General features: G+C 39.2%; 1 protein-coding gene across 3 annotated transcripts; it reads right to left on the bottom strand.

Moving 5' to 3' along the window:
- Nucleotides 1-662: 662 nt before the first annotated feature.
- On the bottom strand, nucleotides 663-19,354 carry igf2bp3 (insulin-like growth factor 2 mRNA binding protein 3). 3 transcript variants are annotated; one of them, XM_028461581.1, is made up of 16 exons: nucleotides 18,731-19,354; nucleotides 17,804-17,861; nucleotides 12,513-12,561; nucleotides 9,918-9,969; nucleotides 9,070-9,133; nucleotides 8,381-8,659; nucleotides 8,160-8,294; nucleotides 7,855-7,977; nucleotides 7,620-7,755; nucleotides 7,095-7,226; nucleotides 6,891-6,959; nucleotides 5,513-5,632; nucleotides 5,359-5,433; nucleotides 5,124-5,255; nucleotides 4,886-4,999; nucleotides 663-2,938 (listed from the first exon to the last, which is right to left on the bottom strand). In XM_028461581.1, the coding sequence occupies exons 1-16, from the start codon at nucleotides 18,903-18,905 to the stop codon at nucleotides 2,837-2,839; spliced, it is 1,815 nt and encodes a 604-aa protein (XP_028317382.1). In that variant the 5' UTR covers nucleotides 18,906-19,354; the 3' UTR covers nucleotides 663-2,836. The 3 variants fall into 3 exon arrangements, with proteins under 3 accessions (XP_028317382.1, XP_028317383.1, XP_028317384.1); XM_028461582.1 differs by lacking the exon at nucleotides 6,891-6,959 and having other exon boundaries at nucleotides 18,731-19,353; XM_028461583.1 differs by lacking the exons at nucleotides 17,804-17,861; nucleotides 18,731-19,354 and adding an exon at nucleotides 17,339-17,376.
- Nucleotides 19,355-25,798: the final 6,444 nt, after the last annotated feature.

The raw sequence follows: 25,798 nt of genomic DNA, 5'->3' as shown, positions 1-25,798 counted from the left end.
TTGACAAGTGGAGCTGTGTGTGAGAAAGAGGTGAAGGGGCACAAGCATGGTTGCAGATACGGGGGAGGGAGAATATCATGCTGAAGTTAGATCACTTTTCCAAAATCTCAGAGACCCGGTCCCTCAAATCTGTCCCATACCAGAAGGATGTTGGTTACACAGCCAAGAGTTTCTAACAGAAGAAAATACTTATCAAATCAGCACGAGTGAAGCAACTATGAAAGACAAAAGGAAAATAAAATAAAAGACAGGACTTGTATCTATTTTGAAGTCTTACAAATCAGAAAGAAAAAGGCAGGCCCTTTATTAAAATCTGCATCTTTTTTTTTTTTTTTTTTAACTACTGAATGCAAAAATCAAGCAACGTGATTTGATCTTTCACAAAAAAAAACCTAGCATAAGTTCAAATACATGTAAGCCACACCACCAAAAATAGAAAGCAGAATCTAGTAAGTATTGTTTGAGGATTTCCATAATGCCAAAAAGGAGTATATAAGATGATCGATCTTTTTTTTTTTCTTTTTTTTTTTAAATGGCAAAAGAAAATATTTTTGCTCACGTTTCATGATTAATCGTTCAAATCTAAAGAGTTTGATTAAGTACTCAAAATTTCATGTGGGGGAAAAAGTGTTAAAGGTAGGTAGGAATTAATTCTAACAAACAGAATGCCTCTACTTCAAATACGCGTCTAAAGAGGTAGATCAAAAATAAATTGGAGAAGGTCGACGGGGAGGAAGCATGGATGGGGGAGGATTCTTTAAGCACCGCTTGTGCCCCTCAGATTAACGCAGTGTTTGGGAGACGTGCCCATGTAGAAAAGTGTTCGGGGGGACTGAGGTAATGGTGCACGCTGGCGCTCAGTGGGGGCAGGATGGGCTGCCCAGTGCCACAACAACTCCCCCACCCCCTCAGCTGAGGTAGACGGCGTTCTACTGTGGAAGCATGGGTACACTCAAGCACTTTTACCACAATCAACATATTTACATTCTGTGTGGAAACGAATGAAATCACTTTTTTTTTCCTTTTTAGTTTTTTTTTTTTTTTTGGATTGCGTTCCTCTTTCCTTCTTATCGCCCTCCCAAGTGAAGGTTCATTCAGTATTTTGTGAATTACCTACTTGTCTTCCCTGCATTAACGACAAGATGGAAGAAGTTTACATTTGTGGGTTACAGAGAATGTCCAAGAAATAAAGAAATAATTATTTGAATCTCAATGCGACTCCCCCTACCCTCACCATGAAGTGACTGACGTTATGTCTGATGACAAGTTGAAGGCCTGGCTTCAAGAACCACTGACTGACAAAGCTTGCTCTATGAAAAGGAACCTATAAGCTGCGTGCTTTGCAAGACGCCGGTGTTACAAAGGTGGGAGGCTGCAGAGAACACGGCTGGTTACTGCTCGTCCCTGCAGCCTAATGACCACAGCGCTCATAGGAAAGGCAAAAAAATATCAAAGAAAATAAAGAAAAACCTAATTTTGATAAATCAAAAGTACCTTCACCAATGACAAAATCGATCCCAAAAGTAAATGGCATTGCTGCATTTATGTACGGTTGGCATTATTTGCATGTCTCAGGTGTGTTGTAATCATTTTTCCCTCTTCCAGAAGATGGTGGACCCTCAGGGGAAAAAACTGAGGTGATTTTGATACTCCCGTCAGCCGCCAGCTGAGAGGGCGCCAACTCCTGCTCTGGGGCAGCTATGTACAAATAGACTTTATATACAGGGTCATCTTAAGTCACACATACACATGTACAACGCCACCAAAAGCACCAGAGTTGAAGGCAAGGTCAGTTGGCAGCTGACCAAATTCTAAATTTTCTTAAAAAAATAAAAATGTCCAAAGACTATCAGCTTTATAAAGTATACAAAATACCACAAAAGCAAAATTAAAAAAAAAAAAAAAAACTTTTTCTCATATATATATATTTCTATATATATATAATAATTTTTTTTTCTCTTCTGAGGTACTAGATCCTGAGGTAGTTAAGTAAAATGCATAATAAACTGATTTTCATGGGCAGCAGCAATTCAGCACTATTCCTTTAAGTGTCAGTCCTGGTGCTGCCCTTATCTCTAAATATATATATTCATCTATGTATAGAGGTCTATCTATAAAATGCATCCGAATTTATAAAATGCCACTCTCATTACCAGGGCAGAACACCCAATAGGATCCAACCTCTCAGGGGTCCCGTCCTAAAACAATCTTTCCCCAAAACATGGCCGACGCCATCTAAGCAACCCTCCCCCCAAATAAACCTCTCGTGGTCCAACCTGGACCTTCATATCAATGCCTTTTTCATTCCACAGAAAATTCATGAGAAAGCTTCATCAACCAATTCAACACTAAAAAGAAAAAAAAAAAAAAAAAAACACAAAATAAACCAAAACACTGTTAACTAAATTTGAAGAGAACTAAAAATTTGTTTTTTAAGTACCACACCCAGGAGGTGATAGGAGGGGAATCATTCTTTTTTTTGTGAGAAGAAAAATAAAAGTTCTTTTTTTTTTTTAACACTTGCCGGGGGAGGAGGAGAGGGATTTAAGGGGTGCGTACACGTGAGGGCAGGTGACCTCGGTGAGAGCCCTCAGAAGTACATTCTCTTAGAGAAGCAGAAAGGTGAAGTGGGCGGAGGGGCAGGGTCGTTTATCAGCCACGTGTGGAAGGGCATCAAGTAAGACAACGGAGGGTGGATGTTTGCTTCGGCTCTCGTGACCTCTGACCCCTGAGATGAGCGTTCGGACCCAGTGTCTTCTCCCCTGGATTCTCCTGCATCTGTCCCAATGGTTCTTCTGGCAGATTTAGTCACCAGTCCTCCAATTCCGCAAGCTCCTCATTTCCTGCGCGGTACTGGAGGTTGAGTACCAGGTAATGGCTTGGGTTGCTGCTGCCTTCTAACCTGAGCCAGGATCTCTTGAATTTTCCTCTGGGCCAGCTGCAGAACGACAACATATTGAATTCATATTACAGCATCTTTAAGTATCCCATATAAAATAAACGAGGCTTCCGCAGCAGTTCTAGGACTTTATTTTCCTCCAGTGGCTTTTATTTAGAAAAAAGCCAATTAAAATTATGCTTTGGTTTTAGTAGGCGATCACAAGCCAGGTAGCAGTCAAATTGAACATCAGTCCAATTAAATTGTCATGCATGACGACATCACAACCAACCATAATAAATAAAACATGATCCGTCTACAGACACGGGAACAGAGCTCCTCCTCCTCTGCTATTTTTTTTAAATTATAGTTTACGATGCAGCCAATACGACAGTACGCTCTGGATTTTTCAACACCAGGGGTGACGGTCAGTAATATTCTTCCTTCCGACAGCCACTTTCACTTCATGGAAACGTGTGCCGACTTGTAATAAAAATATGGTAGGTAGAAACTCATCAGAAAACATGTGAATCTATGTTAATCCAAAGGGAAGTAACCAGCCTACCTACACGTTCTGATTGGCTGAGTTGTTCGAAGGGCACCCTCATCAACCAATGGGGGATGTCCTGGTGTGGCCCTTACGTGGATTTTTCCGGTAAAAATATTAAATTATTTAAAGTGGCCAATACATCAGTACGCTCTATACCCTGGAAAATATGGTAGTTGACCATTGTCCTTAGGTGCAATAACTAAAGCATGGATATTAAAGCAGCTATTGTTATTGTGAGTCCGTCTCAGTGCTTCAGGGTGTGTGTTTATCCAGCAGCAGCAGTCAATCAGCTGCTTCAAACTCTCACCAGAGTGTTAAGTTACTTTCTCCTCCTCTGCTCTTCTAACTACAGGAATAATGCATTTAAGGTGATAATCACTCGTTTGTCCAAACGATGCCACAAACACGTCAGATCAGCGACACGAGGCGATAGAACAGGTAATTAAAATGTCTGCTCCCTGGTGCTACCATTGCTGCCCACTGATCCTCAGGGAGGGGTTAAGTGCAGAGAACACATTTTGTGTATGTAGCTTTACATATATGACAATAAAAGTATAATATAGATTCTTTTTTACTAGAACGGCAGATTACACAGAAGTGCCTGAACACATATCACTGTGCCAATCCACAAGATGCACTGGAAACACCTCCGCATGAACAAAGTGCATGCACAGCAGTGTGTGTTCACTGTGGAGGCACGGCACCGGCAGCAGGCACTTCCTGGAGGGGGCGGTTCAGACTCTCTTGACGTCACAAAGTTTGAACCGGAGGAACCGCTCGTTTTTCAGATGAGGGCAGAGAAGCAGCTCAGAGAGCAGGATTAGTGAGGATTGCTCAGAGATGCAGGAAGGAATCCCAATAATACTTTGGGGGTGTTTTGGATAAGGAATCAACATTTTAACAAGGTTAAAATCTCAAAAAAGTTGATGTGCATGATATAGGATCTTTAACATTTCTGTTAGCCACACTGTTACACCTTCAGTCAGCCATTTTACAATAGAAATACCATGGAAATGAGTGATATGGTCCCAAAACATTGTTCGCTAAACTTTAAATAACCACCAACCAGAAAATCAGATTAAATGTGGAGCAAGATTTTGAACAGAGTTCTGGGCAGAATTTGACATTCTGAAATGTGTCGCTTTCTGGACATTCAGTCACCTATTTAAGGTGGAAAAGAGTTTGTAAATGCCTGATATTGTCCCAAAACATGCATGCCAGGCATTCTCCATTCACTTTGGTGGCTGATTTTAAATAAAAATCAAGTTCGATTGCTTGTTCTGATTAAAATTGTGAATTCATAGGTCTACAATTGACAACCTTAGACTTTTTCACACAAATATTGCAATTCTCTGAGAGCCAACAACAAAGTGCCACCTTTGACAAAATAAAATATGAAGAAGAGCCTGACCGTCTAGCATCCTGTGAAAACCTGACACAGCGTTATCCTCACCCACCTGGCATGCAAAGAAGTGTCCACTAATCTTGACGATGACCTGGTCGTTCTCATCAGGCGTTTGGTCCCTGGGTACCACCACCTCTGCACAAGTCAGGTTCTGCAGCTCATTTACCTGCGACAGCAAAACAGTCACCTTTAATCTAATAACTTGAACTAAAACATGTAAAGCCTTTGAATGAAAAAAAAACATTTGTCATATTCGTCTCATTTTGATATCAGTTGGTGCTTATGTTTACCGTTTTTCCACCTTTCCCAATGACTCGGCCAGCTGCAAAGGAGGGAACCTTGATGTGCGCCTCCAGCTTCACCTCCTCCTTTGGCCCAAAGAAATTCTCTTCTTTTAACTTGCCAAAGATACGACACTGTGCCTGGAGCCAGAGAAACAGACGCATTGTTTTGAATGATTTAATCCAACATTCCCTTATCCAGTTGCGTTGCAATTCAAATTTTCTTACAACTATGCATTTGTACCTTGAACTGAGCCTCTGGTGGTCCAACAATAATGACCATTCTCTGCTTGGCATCCATTCCCTCTGCAGGAGCAATCTAGAGGAGGACAGGGACCGGAGTTAGAAAACGACTCTTTACTGACTCAATTCTCAAAGAGAGAGTCTGTGTTTCTTACTTTGATCGACGCTCCAGCAAAGTGTGACAGCTGTTTGATGTGCTGACCCTGTTTTCCGATGATGGCTCCCACGGCGAGTGCGGGAATGAACAGGTGGACCGTCTCAGACTCTGGTGGTCCCTGATGGGCGCACACATTCAGCAGTACAGTGAGCAGGCTGCAGATGTTTTACTACAGACTAAGTGTGAAAGCAAACAGCTTAGACAGCAGAGGCTCTAGCATCCAGAAGCAAGTAGGTATCTCTGACCACAGTAGGTGCCCCAAAACACACTGGCCTGTTTTTCATTAAGTCAATTGGAAGCTAGCGTCTGTAATGGCAATGCTTGAACGAAAAGAATGACCTCGCTACATGCATGCAGCTCAAACACAGGGAATTCAACGTTTCATTGAGGTGCAGTGGTTATTCACGAGATAAAAAGAAGTGATCAGTGAATGACGTATACAACAGTTACAAACCAGCTCCCATAACAGAGAAAACCATAAAGTCTTAATAGCAAAAAGCCAAAAACATTCCTTAGAAAAGGGACATTTTCTACAAAAAACTGCAAATACTTTCAAAGGCTGAACATCATCAAATTTGTACACAATCAGTTTTAAGCTCTCCATGCAGTCGCCTCTACGTTGAGTTTCCCTCATTACAAAAAGAAATGATTCGTGGAGTTTGGTCAACTTTATCAATAAAATCCTAATAGGGTTCTTGTAAACACCAAGGTTGGGGTCACTTATAATTGTGTAATTGATAATTAATTACAATTATAATTGTAATTTTAAAAATCTGTTGCCGTCATAATCATGATTAAATTGTAATTGAGTTTGGATAATCGACATGGCATGAAAATTCTATAAAAATTATCTAATTTAACGCAAAACTGGGGAACCATGTTACAGTTTTATGTACAGTTCTACACATATGTAGTTAGCAGTTACTTAAATGTTTTATATCAAGCTTTCCAATGTTTCATCATTTTAAAAAACACTTTAAAATCTAGGGGTGTACTGACACAAAAAAGGCTCAGACGACGTCTTACAAGGTAACCAAGAGATAGGGAAGAAATTAGATTGAAGGTTAACTTTAATTAGGTTATTTATTACAGGCACAGCAATTGTGATTATTGTAATTGAACTTTAGTAATTGAGGATGTAATCGTAATTGACTTTCAAAGTATAGAAAATAATTGTAATTTCATTGTAATTGGAAAAAATGCTGGTCACTATAATTGTAATTGAACATGGATAATTGAAAACTGTAAGTGACCCCAACACTGTTAAACACACCTTCCGCAGGGGTCAGAGGAAAACTTTGATATAAATCCTCATCACTATAGATCCCAGCAAGCAGCCACAAGCCGTGCAAAGCACTGTGGGATAGGCGACTTACAGCATAGGGCTGGCTGCTCATCGACAGCATAGAAGCCCAAAACGGCCCCTCACCACCATAAGGACTGCACTAAAGGGGGGGAAAGGAGAAACGATCCTGATCCAGCGGCACAACAGAAGACAAAGTGCCCCAGCTAATCCTCACTTTACAAGTTACTAAACCTAAGAGATGTCGCGCAACGCTAAGCAAGAGGCAGGCACTTACTCCAAATGATGAGCATCCACCGTGCGCTCCAGGAGGTGGTGGAACATTGGACATTGACGAGCCCATGCCTGGTCCTCCGCTGAACAATCCCAAAGCATTCAGATTCAAACCCGGGATCAAGTTGGACTGGAGCTGGACAGAAATGAGAATATTTCTAATAATACAGTCACCAATCCAGTTCAAAACCCACTAGAGAAGCTCAAAACTGACAAGGTGGAGATTGTCTATCAACAATATTCGCAAAAACAAGAAAAATGTAAACAGCATTAACAAAATCAACATTTTTTGCACTTAGAAAAATTATAGTGTACAGCTTTACTTTTACCGTACCACCAAAAGCAGATTGGATCAAACGGCACATTCAATGACACTCATATTTAACATTTTTAGACCATTGAAGAAAAGGTTCTATACAACTGCACCCTTTATAGATTAAAACAGATTTACCCAAAATATTTCAGATTTTATATAAAGGTATGTTTGGAATAAACAATTTATATTTTCCTAAAATTGTTGTCTGCTCACATTCATAGCAGCCATGTCGCTGTCGTGCGACTCCCTGACCTTCTTCATCACCTCCTCCTGAGCTTGTGCACATGCATCAATGGCGCCCTTCAGTGTGATTGTCCTCTCCAAGTTATATACAGTCAATTCCTGAAGCCTGGGAAGAGCAAGAATATGGTCAGCACACACTGTGATGGCATGAATCAGCCGCTCCGATGGAGAGTTGTAGAAATATATGAAGAGAAGCAAGTCTTACGGTGAGATGAAGATCTTCACGCCGGTGTCTTGTTCAATTTTCTTCAAGTTGCGTCCTTCTTTACCAATTAGTCTTCCTACAAAGTTGTTGTGTGCAAGAAGCTTCAGTGGAATCTCTTCCGTACTGCAATGAAAATGTTCAGGCGTTAGCGCAAGAACCTTCAGCAATGAATGTAGAAGATCAGTAAAGCAACAAAATGACAAACGGCAGCTAAAAGATAAAGCTGGGGTGACGCATTCGTTCAATTTCTTTGTTTAAACTGTCTGACTATAAACAATTAAATGCAGTTGCAAATCTTAACTCACAACTTAGTGTCCTGGGCTTCCTTCTGCATGATTTCCATGATGGTTTTGCAGGCCTTTGAACATCCTTCTGGGGTGGAGTGGATGGTTATGGGTTTCTCTGCGGCACCAGCATTTTCTTTTCTATGAATATCAATCCTGGAGAGAAAAAAATAAATAAAACAAATAAGGTTTTTAAAATACCAGTAAGATGAGTACACCACTTTGCCAACCCATGCACGTACTTTGAGTGTGTCTGTTTGGTGATGTTGCGGATCGTGGCTCCCTCCTTTCCAATAATCGCACCCACAAACTGCGTGGGTACGAGCATGCGCAACGGGATGTCGGACTGTACTTTTGGTCGTGGGCTAAGACCCGGAGACCCCGAACGAGGCGGTCCTCGGGAATTAAAGCTTCTCCGGCCCCCTGGTGTAGAACCATCAGGTGAAGCCGTCTCATCAGGGATATAGGAAACCTTTAAGGTACAGTTCTCCATCGTAGATCTGTTTAACTTCTCCCATGCCCTGGGGAGGAGGGGGCAAAATGTCAGGGTGAGAGGAAACCAAGTGGGCACGATTCATAATGTACAGCTTTGACAGAATTAATGGTGATGATTGTCAGCTAGCTCACTGCTAAACCAAACCAGTTCCTCATCTGCTTGGTTAAATACACCCAATGTAATTTGATTCAATGTCAATTTCAGTTTTATACCAAGGAATAGTGTCTCAACAACCAGCACATGGTGGCTCAAAAATCTAAAAGTGAAAAATGTGACACTGTAGTATGTATGCATACACACTAGAGGGCACTACATGGTTAAATTAACCCCTACCCCACCCATTCTCCTACTACAAACCCAACTGCATCAGGTTGGTTTCTAACAGAAAAGCGTATGCTAACGTCAGTGAGCACCAAAAATAAAATGCATACTCACAGCCGGGCATGTTCCTTGGCCGCATATCGAACATTGACAACCGCAGTCTCTGTGTCAGTGTTTACTGTGGGAAAAAGCAAGTGAGTGCAGACACTACAAACCCATGCACAGCCTATAGAGGTAGCACAGAACTAACCCATGAGTGGCCCAACCTCAAGTTTACAACAAATTAACATCTCTCATCGCTCTTTGAAAATACAAAACTTGATGTAGCAGAGTGAGTATTAGAAGTTGGAAATTAGGTGAACATTTCTCTAAACCCTGAAACCTAAAACAGACACAAACAAAGGGTGGTCTAACCAAAATGGAAGTGTATTGAATAATACACATATGCACATTTTAAAAAAAACTATACTTTTTACGTCCAAAGAGTAGATTTGAGCCAGTTATTTTATGGTAAAAGTACCACCAGAGGAACATTTCATTTTGAAAAATGCATCTTTTGACGGTTTGATAAAACCACATTATCATCATCTTGCACTTTCTGTTTAAAAACATTTTAATGTGACAAGAATCAAATGAAATTTATTTTAATGAAAATTTGCTACACTATTTTCTTGTCATGGTTTTACATTAAAATCCCAACAATTTCTGAACACATACAGAAAATAGTCATTTAATAAATACACTAGACAGTTTGAAAATTGGCCTCAAATACGAGACCAAGTTCTTGTTGGTTTTGCTTGAAAATATATACCTACGTAGAACACTTAACAGGTCAAAGAATCAATAGAAATGACTTAAAGATTGGTAAATGAGTAGTAGTTGGTTTCTTTTTGTTTAAATCATCTTTACTGAGAGAAAGTCTTAGAATGATCAGATCTTCTGCTGCTTTTTTGTGCATTTACCTTGTTCACAGCTCTCCACTGCACCATACTGAGCAAGCATACCATCCAAAACCTGAAAAGCAAAAAGGGCAGCCATGATTACACAGCGACTCTCAAAACTTGTTGGTGAACAAATGCACATCCATCAGAAAGGGTCAACTTCACTGGCGGCACACGCTTCATCAAACCTGCACCCTTGAGTCCAATGTAGAGTTACTAGAGAATTCACAGCGTCATTGTACCTACTCGTCTGAAATGTGATAGTCTCCCAAGATATCAGTACAACTTTTTTTTTACCCCCCTTTCAGTTAAATATCGCAAACTTAATAAAAAAGTTGCAAAAAAAATTGGTGATTATTTACAAAAATTTATAAGAGGAAAATAAATTGATATAAATGTATTGAAATGTACTGCACAACAACTTTGAAAACCTCCTGCTACACACCGACCTGTGCAATACTGAATAACACTCAATTTTTACAGTATCGACGCCTTGTATTTTTTGGTGTGTATAAATACATATTTAACACTTGTCATATATTTATGTGTATTTGTACACATGAACAAAATGCATATTAGGTAAATAAATGTATTTTTTGCACCAATTTTTATGGTTTTCCTTGGAGTGTTAACCTGAGCTAACGTAACACCTACATTTCTCTCTTGGGGATTAATAAATCTTAATGTTAGGCATGGGGGAATCCTACATTAATTCATGTTGGTTTTTCTGCGCCATCATATTTAAGGGAACGCTGTACCAGGACTTGCCAAATATTAACGTCACATGCGTTTTAAGTCACTGACGTGACTCAATGTGATCAAGAGGGGGGAGTGGGTCTCTAGACCAGTTAGAACCTTAAACCTTGCCCACTTCCCTCTGAGGCCACGCCCACAGGAGCTCAACCCCACTTTCGAGCCAACTAGACTGAAGCTCTGCACCCACGCTGCAGCAACTCACCAATCAAGCAACCGCCTGCCCTCCTCCCCATCATTGGCTAATCCTGCACTGATACGCGTTCCTTGAAGCTAGGAGCTGCAAGCTAGCTGGCTGCCTCGCCAGTCCATCGCTGCACAGCCAATGAGAATCCAGGCCATTCAGGAAAGGGTGGTGTGCATTCCAGTAGGAAGTAGCAGCTGGGGGAGGGGTGTGAGTTCATGCTACACATTCTGTGAATCAGAGCACATGGAAGGCAAAGGAAAGCCATCCAGGCCCACCCACACCAAGCAGCGAAACACACAGCTAGTCTCACCATTACTCCATGGCATCGGGGGTTACACAAACCATGACCTGCTGTGTCTTATCACACTGATAAGACACAAACAAGGCCTTTGCATAAAAAAAGATCCAACTCCATTATGCTCCACCATTCCTCTCCCCTCCCCCTCTGGATGGGGGAGAAACCTCCATGTCACCTTTTGAGAAAGCAGAAAGCTGCCTCGCTATATGCTAGAAACATGGGTGGGTCTGGAGCTGCATTTAAAGTACGTGCGTAGGCAAAGCGAGCCCACCATTACAACACAGCAAACCCGTCCATAGCCGTCTGATTACAGAAATCTAAAGCACTGGATTACATTTTTCTAAAATTAGAAGAACTCATTAAAATGACAGGGCTTCAACACTTTTCTTGGATAATAAAAGAAAGTCTGTAAAGCTGTAGTGACATTTCTGAGGGAAATTTGGGTGGGGAAATTCTGTAAAAAGCTACTGTAATTTATCTCTTATCCAAACAACCAACTTGTGACAAAAGCCAAATATCAACTTCACTATGAATACTGAACGCTCGGCCTGAAGTGGAATAAAGGTCACACAGGGCTATAGCAAAAGCCTAGACTTTCCATGTAATTAAACAAAAATAACAACTTCAAATCCTTTAAAGAAAAAACAATTGTCCACTTATAAAAACTAAAGTTATTAGATTTTTAGGTCCATTTATTCAACTACAAAAATGGCGTTTTAGCCAAAAATAACTTCTTCATACAAGATAAGTGCATTTACATTTTTAAAACTCTTCTTCCCACCGACTTCACTTGAATATCATAACAAATCATATTATCAAATTCAATAAATAAGTGGGGGGAGAGGGAAGTAAATGTAGCGTTTGTGTGAGTCATGCATTACATCCTGTTTTTTATCTTTTTAAACAAATTCTAAATGTCTTCCTCACAAAAATCTCTCGCTCTCACTTGAATCACTATTTAGTTTCAGGATTACAAAAAAAATGACACTAAATTTATTAACAAAAATAAACATTACACACACTTATATGACATCCTATACAATAGTATAAAGTGTGACCACCAAACACATGCAATTAACACAAATACCATGAAGTAATTTCCTCACAAGCGTATAATCGGTTTCAATTTTCACACAAATTATGGGGGATTTAAATCTACGCACTGGATACCACTTGTTTAAAATAATCCATAATTCTCAAGACATGTTGGTCAGTGTGCAACACAAATACAATTCGACACAATCCCATTCATACCAATCAAATTTCAATTGAAACCCAAAAAGAGAAAGAGTGGCTCAAGAGGCCACTAAATGAGAGTCCAGTTGGGCTGTTCACGGTGCCCCGCCCTGAAAGCGGTTAGCAGCCTGTTAGCACTCACCTCCCACTGCATGTGAGGCGGGATGTTCCTGATCTGCAGCTTACAGCTCCTGGAGCGAGAACAAGGGAGGAAGAGAGTGGGGGATGGAAAGAAAAAGGTAGATGGGGCAAGAGATGAAAAAAAAAAAGGACCGTTAGAAGCAAATTATTTAAAGTGTACAATAATATAAACAAGTGTGTGTGTGTGTGTGTGTGTGTGTGTGTGTGTTAAACCATGTCTTTTCCTTTACTATCTAAAGTAGACGTTAACAAAAAAAAAGTATTAAATTGATGGAGCTACAGGTGAGAAAAGATTAATTTCATCAACTTTTAATTAAGGATGTTTTATGATATCAGCTTTGGTTCAAAAAAAAAAAAAAGATAATTGAATAAAACCAATTTGACAAACTATTAACAGCAATTAGAAAAAAGGACACCAAAACATGATCCTTAATTTGACCTGTATATGAATTTCAATCCAAAAAGCATTGCGTTTGGAAAAGCCCGAGACGGACACTCATCCACAAACCATGAGCAATCTCCACACGCCACGTCACTCTAAATGGGAAGCCTCTGAAAGGTGTGCTCAGTCAGATTGTTCAACCACAGCTAAACATTTACAACTGTCTGACTGCTTTAAAAAAAAAAAAAAAAACATTTTGTATCCTTAACAATGCCTGTGTGTAGAGGTCGTGCAGGGAATGGAACTTGTGGATCAAGGAGTCAGTTTTACGGGTGTCGTGAAGAAATAAGTGAGAAAAAGTGCAGGCCACTCTAAAGTCCAAAGCCTCTTGACACACACACACACACACACAAAGGAACAAAATGTACATGTGGCTTGGAAGTAAAACACAAACACATGACGTGGAACCAACCCTGGACCCTAACCATTTCCATATCAGTCCCACATTATAGGCACCATGTGGAGCCTATTGGACGTTAAGTCCAGACGCCAATCCCGCTTCAGGTGTAAAGCCTTGACAGAAATGGTAGTTTGATTCCCATTTTCCACCTCAAGCTTCAATGAACTGTTCAATGACGGCGCACGTCTTCTACATACTATTACTGCTGAACGCAGTTGTATTTAGAAGACAACATCTCACAACATTTATACATATTAATCAAGCACTAAAATCTTAAGGAAAATACAGCCCCATTGAAAGTGGCTGTGTGCATCCAGACACAGCGGAATCCCTCCAATCCATGTAAGCAAACTAAATTTAAATTCTATAAGTTTTAGAGGAATCAGGAAACCCACTTGTTAAACTTAGAAATATATTTTTCAAACTTCCTCCAGGAATTTCCATCCTTCCGTGCCCAACGCTCCATCCCTGGCTCTCTAGCCGCCTTTCAAACACTCAGCATTGCGGTGGGAACGCCATGCGAAATGTGCAAAAGCACAAAGCACTTCCAGGCGGATTAACCTATAGCTCCACACACACACATAAGAAGTCAACCAGAGTATGTGGTAGGGGAGGGGGGGTGTGTGTGTGGGTGGGTGGTATACATTCTCTGGTCCCAGCCTTTGATTTGATAAAGGGTGTGTGAGAGAGACAGTCGGGTGTGGTGTTGGAAGGGGGACTAGCCCTGTTTCGGCTAACAAGGGCCCTCTCTGCCCTGTGGGGGTGGGGCCCTGTTGCTATGGACACAACCAAGTCCGCTGACTGGGAAATGTAGAGCTGGGTTATAAGTGGGAGGGGGTGGCGACGGGGGGAGGAGGGCTTGTAGTGACTTGACTCATGTGATGGCCAGGAGGCGGCCAAGCTTGTTTACTTTTAAAATTGACTAACATTGACCACATTTTCCTCTTTCCACAGTCACATGACGAAAGACCTACGAAGACCCTCATAGTGGGGGTGTCACAAGGTTTTTAGAGGTTCGACCCTGCATGGATTTCCTACAAAAGCAAAGGATTCACAAGTCAGGGAACATGACGATGTAACACGCTCGTGCTCATCCACTCAATCCAACGCACACGGCGCCAACACTGCTTGGAACAGAGTAACACACACCAGATCAGCCCTCAATGCCCAGCCACAGCCATTGACTGCTCAGTATGCACGTTTCTGAATGACTGAACTCCACAGTCTGCTTTCCACCGCCTACTCGCAGGCCTCATGTATACACACACACTGTACATCCAATAGGCTACATTTACATACGCTTTAGTACACAGTGAAACTCCCTAAAGGACGTCACAACTATACCAGCATGGCTTGGCAGTTAGAACACAGCATCTACATGATATATTGCACAGCCATTTATATATTAAACGTTAGTGCTTTCTATTTCAAAGAAGAAGGAAAAAAAACAAAAACAAAACAGCAATGCAATACAAAAGTCAAACGTAGAAATAAACAGCCAAGTAGGATTTTTACACAGTCTAACAAAACTCACGGTTCTCTGGCACCACACGTCTACATCCTAAACCTTGTTTTTACAGTTGGGGGTGAAGAATCCCACAGTGACCACATTATTGTTCACAATAATAGCAACTGTGACAGAATATTTCAAAAAATTTGTCAATTAGATATTTTATGCACAAGGCCAAAGGATTTGTTTTTTTTTTTAAAGTAAAACTAAAACCTATTGTAGCCAGACCAGACCAATTACTGAAGATTATAAATGACACCTTGATCGAAAATACAGCCAACTGTTAATTTAAACAGCACAAGAGGTAAATGTAACATTTACACTTTCATTAAAAATGTTACATGATCTTATAACACCAGTACACAAAAATAAATAAATGAACACAAATATCCTTGATTAACACTAAAGCATTTCTGATTCAACCACATTACACACACCACATACACATTTATTTGACTGAATCCTACACTATAGCCCAGCCCATCTCGATCCCAGTCTGTATTAGAACTTCCCCTTCCTGGTGGGTTCAAAGATTAAGCCACCGTGATTGGCCAAGCCCACAGATGATATTTGCAGACAGGAATGTAAAGAGGGCCCCAGTGAAAAAAGTGTGTAGCCTTTTACTAAGAATACTGTTCGCATTCATTACTGTTGTGCACACATCTTTTCTTTATTATTTCACATTGCTTTTTGACTTGTTTTGCATTAAGGGTAAGCCCCACACACACACACACACACACAAAAAGACAACAGGGTGGTCTTAAGATTTGAAATATTATCACCTGGTTTATTTATCAATGACGCAGTTTATGCAAAACACACTACGAGCTGCCAGGAAAACTTGAATAGGGTTAATGTAGAATAGGCAATATATACAAAAATATCTAGACCAGGGGTCACCAACTTTTCTCAAACTAAAAGCCACTTTAAAATAATAATTAAAAAAAGGTACTGAATAAACCAAAGTGCTACCAGTTTGACACACACTTCTTAAATACTGCATTATCAAGATTTCACTTTAAAGAAAAGTAGAGGGTAAGATAATGAAGGGTGACTAGAAGCAACGTAAAAAAGTAGAAAATGTACAAGTTTCAACATGCACTTTTATTTCTTAATTCATTTACATTGTTTGTATTCATAAAAAATCATAATGTTCTTATTTTACTAGCCACTAAAACAACTTGTAACTAATCAAAAAGGCATGCACCATGTTTGTACATTTAATTGTGTAGTATTTTACAAAAAAAAACCATTTTCTGTATTTTTAAAAAATATCACAATCCAAACACCAACTCTGCAGCATCTTTATCAAAATCTTATCTGTGACACTAACATTTGTCACAATGTTTTTGTGAAAATAAACACTCAAAGATGGCCAGTTTAGTACAAAAACCTAAGTGCAGCATTATTTAACTCTACTAAGGCACTGGCTGTCATCTGTATATATATATATATATTTTCAGTTTGAAACCAGGCAAATAAATCAGATTTTAGATGGAGCTCATTGGTGAGTACTAGCAGTGTTTCTATTAAACAGGCCTGAGGGCCCCTCACATGGTCCATGTATGCTACCTGGTGCCAACGGGCACGTTGGTGACCTCTGATCTAGAATGATTTATTTTGTGTTTGTTTTCTATACAGGCACATTTTAGACCAGCAGTTCCCAAACAGGGGTACGTGTACCCCTAGGGGAAAAAAGACCACATTGCAGGAAAGATTTAACAATTATTTTAAAAAATAATCTAGAAATATTCCTATTTTTTTTTTTTTTCTTAGTCAATGTTTCCACCACAAACAAACATTTAAACCATTGCTTGATAAAATACTATATTTTCTTGTAATTTTTTGAAAGCAGGATTAAGTCATGCTGTAATGACATTAATTATTTTGGATTTGTAGATTAAGCCTTATTTAAGGAACCCATGTTAAAGACACAGTTAGAGGTTTAGGAAATGGGAAAAGTATTTTTAAATTAAGGAGAGGGCACCACGACCAAAAAAGTATATTAAAAAAATGGAAACAACTGTTTTAGACGATAATTTTACACTACAAAAAGGCTACAGAGCCACGTGTTGACAGTAAGAACACAGGAAATGTATAAATTACATTTGTTTTTTGTTTTTTTATTAAACTTGACGTTTTCTTGTTAGCCAAACACACACACACACACACACACACACAAAAATAAATAAAAAAGCTACAATAATTCCAGCAAAAAGCAACGATTGTGTCGCTACAGGACAGACACGCCACACGTATTCAGCTACACGCGTTTACGTGTACGTAGAGCTAGCTAAGCTCTGTAGAGCTAGCTAATGGGTGCCTAGCTACCACAGGGGTTAGGTTGGTGTTTTTTAACCCCCCCAGCAGAAGTGGGGGTTTGTTTGACTTTGGCCCACTCGTGTTTGAGAGTCCATCTCATGAAACAGCAGCACAGCGGAAGCAGAGGACGGACAGACAGACAGACAGACAGACCTTCTCAAATGGACGACTCCATGAAGGCCTCAGCGCCAGCACACAGGCCCACGAACTGAGAGCCCCCCCCCCAAAAAAAAAACAACAAAAAAAAGCCTGAAACCCCCCAAAAATGAACAACACCGCACAAAACGCACGCGAATAGTAGAAAAGCAAGTGACGACAAAAGTATCCAGTCAAAGGAAACACACTGAAGCTTTAAATCTCCGTAAATAGTGACAGAAAGATAGTTTTTTTTGCCACATTCTAATCTACACCCCATGTAAGTTTTGCAATTCACGCTACAATAATAATAAGGAAAAAAAAACACCCATAGAGGAATGCATAAATTAACCCAAAAACAACTAGCCTCAAGATCAATTAATAATAGTTGGTCTGTACGTAACATAAATAAACCACACAGGACCCCTAAAATTAAAAATAAAATTAAAAAAACATTTAGCAAATGGCAAAAACTCGACTTACCTTTGACGTTTAGGAACAGAGTAGTCCACGTCCAGAACTTTGCCAAGAAGTTCTTTACCTGAAAAAAAAACACAATCCAACATCATTCCTGTATCGATACCATCATCCCTACTGTTGTTTTGAAATGTTTGTGAACCATTAGTGCGTTTAGCCATCATATTCAACCACACTGAGCTGTGCGTAATATACATTTACACACTTTTTAACACAGGTAGGATATACGTTTGAATGGGTGGGAGCTAAAGTATGAGAGCACACAACAATACAAGTCCAATTCAATTAGTATACATAACCTTCAACTTTCATTCATATCACGTCATTTCCAAACAGCCAACAACACCATTTTATACTAAAAGGAAACCAATGTATATCAGTTGGCCTACATTTCACTAACAATTAAGCCACCTGGTGTGTCAGCATGGACGAAATATCTCAGTCATTAAAGTCTGCACTTTATTTCTTTCTTTTTTTTAAAAAAAACTCACTTTATAATGCAATTTCAGCACCCCACTGGTGAAAGTATGATAGTATATTTATATATTTATTTATTTATTTCTGCTGCAATGGTTACTTTGGAGCTACAATGAGGGTTCACGTCTCGACGGCGACAACATTCGGTGCATGTGAGCCACAAAGACTCGTTTATGGAGCAGCAGGAGCACTTTTTACGCACACGGGAGATTAGGTTGATAGTTTAGTTTAAAGCAGGGCAAGTTGGAAGTGCGGCGTTAAAAGGCCAAGTAAAGGAGTTTGTATGAGAGCAGTAAATGCTGAGGTGCACCCCCCCACCCTACAGAGCCACACACACACACACACACACACACACACACACACACACAGGGGGGAGACCGTAGTGAGGCAAAGCTCAGCCACTTTCTACACTTCTTTTTGCGCCACTTTTCACTCCCAAAATGTAAAACTACCCACCTGAAATGATATCGATGGCCTTCTGTGCAGTCACTTCGTCCGGGCAATCCACAAACGCATAGCCAGTTTTAACAAGAAACGGACCAGTGTGCGGGATCTTCCACTGCTCAAAGATACTTTCCAGGTCCTCCTCGCTCGCCTCTGCGCTCACGTTGCCAATGTATAGCTTATTCATTGTCTCACGGCGGAGAAAAACAAAGGGGGGGACAAATCTTTGTTGTTGTTTTTATATATATATATATTTATATATATCCTCTCTCACGGACGAAACCGCCTTTTACTACTACGAGTGGCCGTGGCGTGCTTCCCGGTCGTTAAAGCCACAGATAGATTTAAACTGGCAGCTTCACAGTGCGATTGCGCTCCCCTCGCCCCTCAGTCGCACAATAAATAAAATGCTCAATTTATAATCTCTCCAAAACGATGTCGGGGATGGCTCCAGAAAAAAAAAAAAAAAAGAAGAAGAAGAAGAAGAAGAGAGAGGGGGGGAAACTATTTTAATTCCTTCCTTTTTGAATCTTCTTCCGAAAAACCTTTTGGCAAAAGGACAGAGAATGTCACACACGGTAAGGCTAGCGCCCACCTCCAGGTCTGTAGACCAGAAGAAGAAGAAGCCGAAGAAGAAGAAGAAGAAGAAGAAGTGGGAGGAAGAGAAGAAGAAAAAAAAATCCTCCGCTATTCCGGCTTCTTTGAATGAGCCACGTGTTCAAACTACAAATCAGCCCACACGTGAGGAATCCCAATTGCTCAATTAAGTGTTTGAGATTTGGGGAAATTTGCACGGGAACCTGGGGTGGGGACAGCAGAGGGGAGTGAAGAGGAAAAGAGGAGGGGAAGAGTAGTGGACCGGTGCTGGGTTCAACCAAGAAAAAAAAAAAAAAAAAAATTATTTCGGACGAGCTTCGTGCGTAAAGGGATTCCGTGAGAAAATTAAGTGTTTCTTTACTAGAATCACATTCGTGTTGCCTTTCCGCTGCAAACTCTCCAATCCCATTGGTTGGCGGAGGGATAGTAAATCGGGAGCGCGCACGCCCATAAAGGCGAGCCTATGATATTTGTGCACTGCTCAGTGCTCGTGGGCACGGTCATGCTTATAATGCGCTGTAGTGATGACACAACAGTAAAAAAAAAAAAAAAAAAAAAAAAAAGAGGGGGGGGGTCACTTATGAATGATGTGGCAATATATTCTTTAAATGCATGTTATATATTTCTACTATTGGAAATGAAAAAAGGGGGAGGGGCCACAGTGGAGCTGCGAGGGCCCTCGCGCAATCTGGGAAAGACACGTCCACAATCCACACGACGGCGTCCATTTTTCTTCTCCAGCGAAGCCTTGGTGAACCCCTGTGATCCACGACACAAAGTCCAACAAACAGGGACACATTTGAGTCCGATCACAACAATTTAATGCTGCGGGGACAGTTATGGACCAACACGTCACTAGTTTCCATTAATGCTTCAATCTGTGAAGAGGTGACGAAGAGGAAGCGTTCGCCCATGTGGGGGGAACGCATGGCGTATATCCTCTTTGAATGCAGAGAAAGAGGGAGGGGTTTCCTACACCAATGTACCCCTGGTTTCCTATGCAATGAATTTCACAATTCTATCACGTGGGGGATACAAGTCTTTAACATTACACAACTGCCAGTAACATGGACCTTTCTTTCTTTTTTTTTTATCAGCAGAGGCCAACACTTTGCTCAGAGGTCACCCTGAAGATAATGTGAATTTAAAGAACCAAAACAGAGGATTCCCCACCTGTTGATGAGGCAGGATATATATTAATAAAGCAGACTTGAGACAAACAGCTTATATAAATGGGCCTGACTGGAGCACGATCTAACCAGTCATCAACATGTTTGGGAAAATAATGAAGGAAAGTCCTGAGTTAGATGCACAAAGGCTATGTATTTGTGTATAGTTCCGTCAACAAATAGAAAACAATAGTCATTGCAAGTTTAGCTCCAGATTCTGATATACCTGTGAGCGTATTCTCTTAGTTTGTGGACAACAAGGAAAAGCTTTTGTGCATCAGTGTGTGGAATAAGTTTCTGGAACAGTTTGCCACTAGAAATCAAAGAGTGTACAAATATCAAGAGATTTCAAAGAAAATACAATATATATATATATATAGTATGACAATTTTGAAAGTGTGTAATATGTTTGTTTTGTTGTGTATTTAATGAAAATCATATAAAGATATGACAAAATGTATTTATTTACAGCAGTAATGGCTGGAAAACAAGGTGCTGAAAATGGATTATTTGTAACTGTATTGTAGGAAAAAGGGGTGGAACCAATACGTCTGTACTTCCACCCACTCCCTTTCAAACACAAACAAGTGTGCAGTAACATGTCATTGTTTTGTTTTTGCCATCTGCACCAAATCTTTTGTTTATTGTAATATTGTTTTTTTTTTTTTTTGTATTATTGCCTTTGTTTGAAATAAAACAGTATATCAATAATAATGTGGACATTTAAAGCTAGTAGATATGAAATACCATTAATTTACCAAGTTCTATCCATTTTCAAACCCGCTTCGTCCTATTTCAGGGCATTTACCAAGTTGATATGTGAAATCATTTTTAGTCAAACAAATAATATTAATATTAATAATAAATAAGAGGCACCTATACTAAAGGAGTAAAATTGAAGGAGCAAGTACATTCGTAGAAAGTAGGAGAATGATCTGTTTTGCATTGGTACTGTAAATAATAATTACCTCTTTGATTCAAAGTTATTTACATGTACAGACTCATCATCACCATGCATTGAAGCTTTGATCTATTGTCAAATCAAAGTAATCGTCAGTAAGGAATGAGGCCCACAGGGGAACTCTGCCATGCACTTGGATATCTTAGGATTAATACTACAAAAAGAAGAAATAATAATAGACATTTGAAGAGATTTGAATGCCATGAGATTGATATATATATATATATATTTATATATGTGTCTTTTATATTTGATTTGTCTTTGCTGGATCCTCTATGACTGTGTTTTCCAAACAGAGGTACGCACACCAATAGGGGTTACATTAACAGATTGCAGTGAATTTCTAATTAACGAGATAACTTTCTTAGCTTTTTTTTGTTAAGATACACGTGAACTATTGAAATTGTCCACAGTCTCACTCTATATAATCTACATACAACAAATGTACACGGGATTTTACAGAAAAATGCTTTAAGTTACACATTGTGGGTGTTAACAAATATGACAGACTTTTCAATAGAATAGTGTTGTTAAATACCTAAGATGTAGCTACAATGACAACAACAACTTAAATTAAAACTATATGTGTCCATTTGGGAGCTGATATTCCCAAACAATAGATCCATCAGAATTTTCATGAAAGTTGTTCACTGGGCATGTCATTTGTCATAACATTTGTTTCTGAAGCATGCGTAAAACTGAATCCATTGTAAGGATTTTGCAATTGTCTGAAAAAGTTGTTAATATTTCCACATTTTTTCTCTCTCGCATACACGGCAGTTTCTTGTCACATAAGGAGTGTGGTGTGATGCAGCATTATTGATGTTACAGCAGGAAGAGTCAACCTTTTATAGAGATCAATTTTGTAATCTGATCTAAAATGGGATAAAGTTACAGATGTAAAAGTGTCATTTAACTATGACTTTTTTTGTTAAATGCAAAGAAAAGTAAGGGCTAGCTGATTTCAAACAGTTTTTTTTTTTTGTGGGGCTTTTTTTGTTGCACATTGTTTCAAAATTCAATTTACTTCGATTTGCATAATTTTTTAGTCGTACAATTCTTCTGCTTCTTTGTTCGATCAATTTTAATGCGTGGGTTGGTTTGCTAAACATATGTAGATAATGATTTTTGTATATATATATTTTTTTTTAAAAAAACAAATTATTATACAATACAGCTAACAATTAATGTGATGAATGATGCAGTCATGGATTATAGGCTGCTTCAAGTAGTTTGAGAATATAGCGCACGTCTGCCATTAAATAAATACATATAATGAAATATCCAACTGAAGTAGAAGTACTCAAGTACAATTAAGTCATACATAAAATACTCTAATAAAAGTGAAAAGTAGCTCAATTAATAAAAGTTACTATTTACTTTCAACCCCATGTTTATTTTTTGGTCATAATTCTTGCCACGGTTCCCTTGCATACAGTAAACATCTCATGTATAAACTTAAAAAGGAAGAGACCAAATAATTCACAATTGGAAGTTAATTTATTTCCCACAAAGGCATCTGCATAAAATAAAAGGTTTGTCAAAATGTATAATTCTTTTCTAAATAAAATAACCCCAATGAAATCAATTAAGAATTAAAAAAAAAACCTCTCAGGCTTTAAGTATAGCTACATTTATGAACATAAACATAAAAACATAACAGATAAAAACCACAACTTGAACCTATAAGAAAGTGGTGTTGATCAAAAATGACACGAACAAGAACATATGGATTATGTTCAATGTTGAATTGAGGCCATGAAACTGAAATAAATAAAAAATAATCACAAAAAAATCATAATGGTTGGGTGTAGAAATGTAACACATTACTTTACTTCTTTTAAAACGCACTTAAGTACAAGTAAAATGACTGATGTAGAAATATACCCTTAAAAAAGTACCCTTAAAAGCAACTCAATTATAGTAACGTGAGTACTTGTAATCCATTATTTTCACCTCTGGCAACTCATGATAGTTTCTCATCACTTCATAACATTTGGTATTCTGTTTATTGTTGTCTTCAATAGTTCAATGATATAGCTAAAGTGCTAATAAAAAAATATTAATAATAATTAAAAAAAGGCTACTTCTGATTAATCATGAACACTACAGCAAATGTAAAGAGTTTCTTGTGTTTCAGAATAAGAGGAGCCGATGGATAACATGAGATGACCAGTTCGAGTCCCAGTAGAACCAATGAATGGGCTTAAAGGTGTGCTGGGCCATTAACACACAGTAGTTACTCAGGCTGCAGTCATGGCTGTCTCACAGGCTTTTACACTGCCGCTGGCTAGCAGACAAACCAAGCGCCCTCATTGGTCAGACAGACTGTCCAATCACAGAGCCGCATCCACACTCCTTACTACTGCTGCTGTCGCGGCCTCAGCGCCCCGCCCTGATTGGCTCCTCGCTCCTTACTATTCTATATGAATCAGCGCGCCATTGACGCGCCGCACACATGCACTATTCTACAGGTTGCTTTACGTTCAAAGCAACAAAACCTCAATGAAACACAACATATTCTGATCATTGAGACTTTATTCTTACAGTTTCATTAGCGTGTGTTGTGTATGTGAAGTGAAGTTATGTAAATACACACCCATATCAGCAAATATGGACGTTTAATAAACTTTCTCCGTCTAAAGTTGTAATTGTTGTAAATATTTGATCAAATCTGTGCCATTTAGAGAAAGTTTCTACAAACTTTTCTCACTCAGTGGATCAATTGTTGACAATGACATGTATCAGACTGGACTTTGGCACAAAAAAAATAAAAACAAATCCAGGGCGTGTTTCGATCAGCTCATAATGTGGGTATAATTTTTCCAAATCGGTTTCAACGAATTCGTAGCAGAAGACGCAGCGGGACGCGCGCACGTGTCCGCGCCGCGCGCACTGACCCTATAGCAGTGACTCTCTCTCTCTCTCTCTCCGTGTGTGTGTGTGTGTGTGTGTGTGTGTGTGTGTGTGTGTGCGTGTGTGTGTGTGTGTGTGTGTGTGTGTGTGTGTGTGTGTGAGAGAGAGAAGTGAATGTATCGCTGAGGAATGTACAGCCCCCCCCCCCCCCTCCCCCCTCCCCCAGTCTCAGGGCTCTATGGACACATTCCATAGGGGGCAAACTGACAGAGTTTCAGACTGCTCTACATCCCAATGTGGGAACATTTGTGCAGACACGGCGTACTCCAAGTAGCTGGGTAACCTAAACTTTAGGAGTTTTTTTGGGTTTTTTTTTTTTAAACTTTTCTTTTCTTTTGTTTTTTTAAAAGTAAGAAATCCATCTTTAAAATGGATCATAATTAGACAATTTAACATAGAAACCCAACTTTTGGATGACCTCTCTCCAAGATCTAGTCTACGCCGCCAAGCTCGAGGCTCCCTCACAAACCCATTTACTACTGTGAATACAAGGACTCTGACTTCCGGTGAGAATGTTTTTATTTTTCTGTCTTTCTTTCTTTTTTTTTTTCTTTTTTTTATTTACATACAGGTTATTATAATATTTCACTTTTGCTTTCTTCCCACTCAAGTTGTAAGTATTCAGCCCAACCGCCTCCGTCAGGGCAAAGGGAACAGAGGAGAACGCCATGTTGAGAGGAGCCTGACACACACTGGTGCAAAACATGGCCTTCTACTGACCTAAATACAACTATTCCTGCTCCAGACTTGTGCCTTTAATTTCTATAAAGAGTTTACTTTCACTCCTGGTATTATAGAAAGGAAATAAGAAAGAGAAACCCCTACATTTTAGCTGTTAGATGACACCCTGTTTGTCATAAGAAAATGGCGGTGCAGCCCCCCCAAACACAAGACAAGAACATCTATTTTTCAGCAGGAAACAGCGAGGCAATTCTCGCGTTATATTGCATTTATATGAAAGATAAATACTTTTTTTTTTAAAAATTCTATTTTATTTTTTAACAAAAACAAAAAATGTAAGTATTTTCATTTCGTTTTTAATGATTAAAAACCTAAAGAATCTAGGGAGTTTGAGTATAAATGCATACCTTTTGAGATTAAAAAGTGCATAAAATTGAAAAATAAAGCATTTTTCCCCCATGTATTTATAAAAGAAAAATACTATTATGCAATATTCAGGGAAATTGAGAAAAACAGGCAACCTTTACACCGTTATGGGTGTTTTTTTCAGAAGTATTTATTTCATACAGCTGCTGATGTAATTAAATTAAGCACATAATGGGGTTTATGTTCTTGTGACAGTGAAATACCTGCATTTTAAATATCAAATTCTTAAAATGTTGAAGTTAATTGCCTTTTTTCCCCCCTAGATAAGTTTGATTTGTAAAATAAATGTGAGATTGAAATGGTTTGTCCTGTATAACTCAAAGTGTTCAA

This window comes from Gouania willdenowi, chromosome 11 (genome assembly GCF_900634775.1).
Source record: "Gouania willdenowi chromosome 11, fGouWil2.1, whole genome shotgun sequence".
Lineage (NCBI taxonomy): Eukaryota > Metazoa > Chordata > Actinopteri > Blenniiformes > Gobiesocidae > Gouania > Gouania willdenowi.
The sequence above is the reverse complement of the archived record's forward strand: the minus strand, read 5'-3'. Positions and strand labels throughout refer to the sequence as shown.

Bases quoted from the DNA above. Each gene is read 5' to 3' on its own strand.
- igf2bp3 (XM_028461581.1), bottom strand. From the start codon at position 18,905: ATGAATAAGCTATACATTGGCAACGTGAGCGCAGAGGCGAGCGAGGAG. The intron at 8,660-9,069 runs GTGAGTATGCAT...CCTCCTCCCCAG, and splicing joins GCCAAGGAACATGCCCGGCT to GGCATGGGAGAAGTTAAACA. The intron at 5,434-5,512 runs GTAAGAAACACA...GTCCTCCTCTAG, and splicing joins TTGCTGGAGCGTCGATCAAA to ATTGCTCCTGCAGAGGGAAT.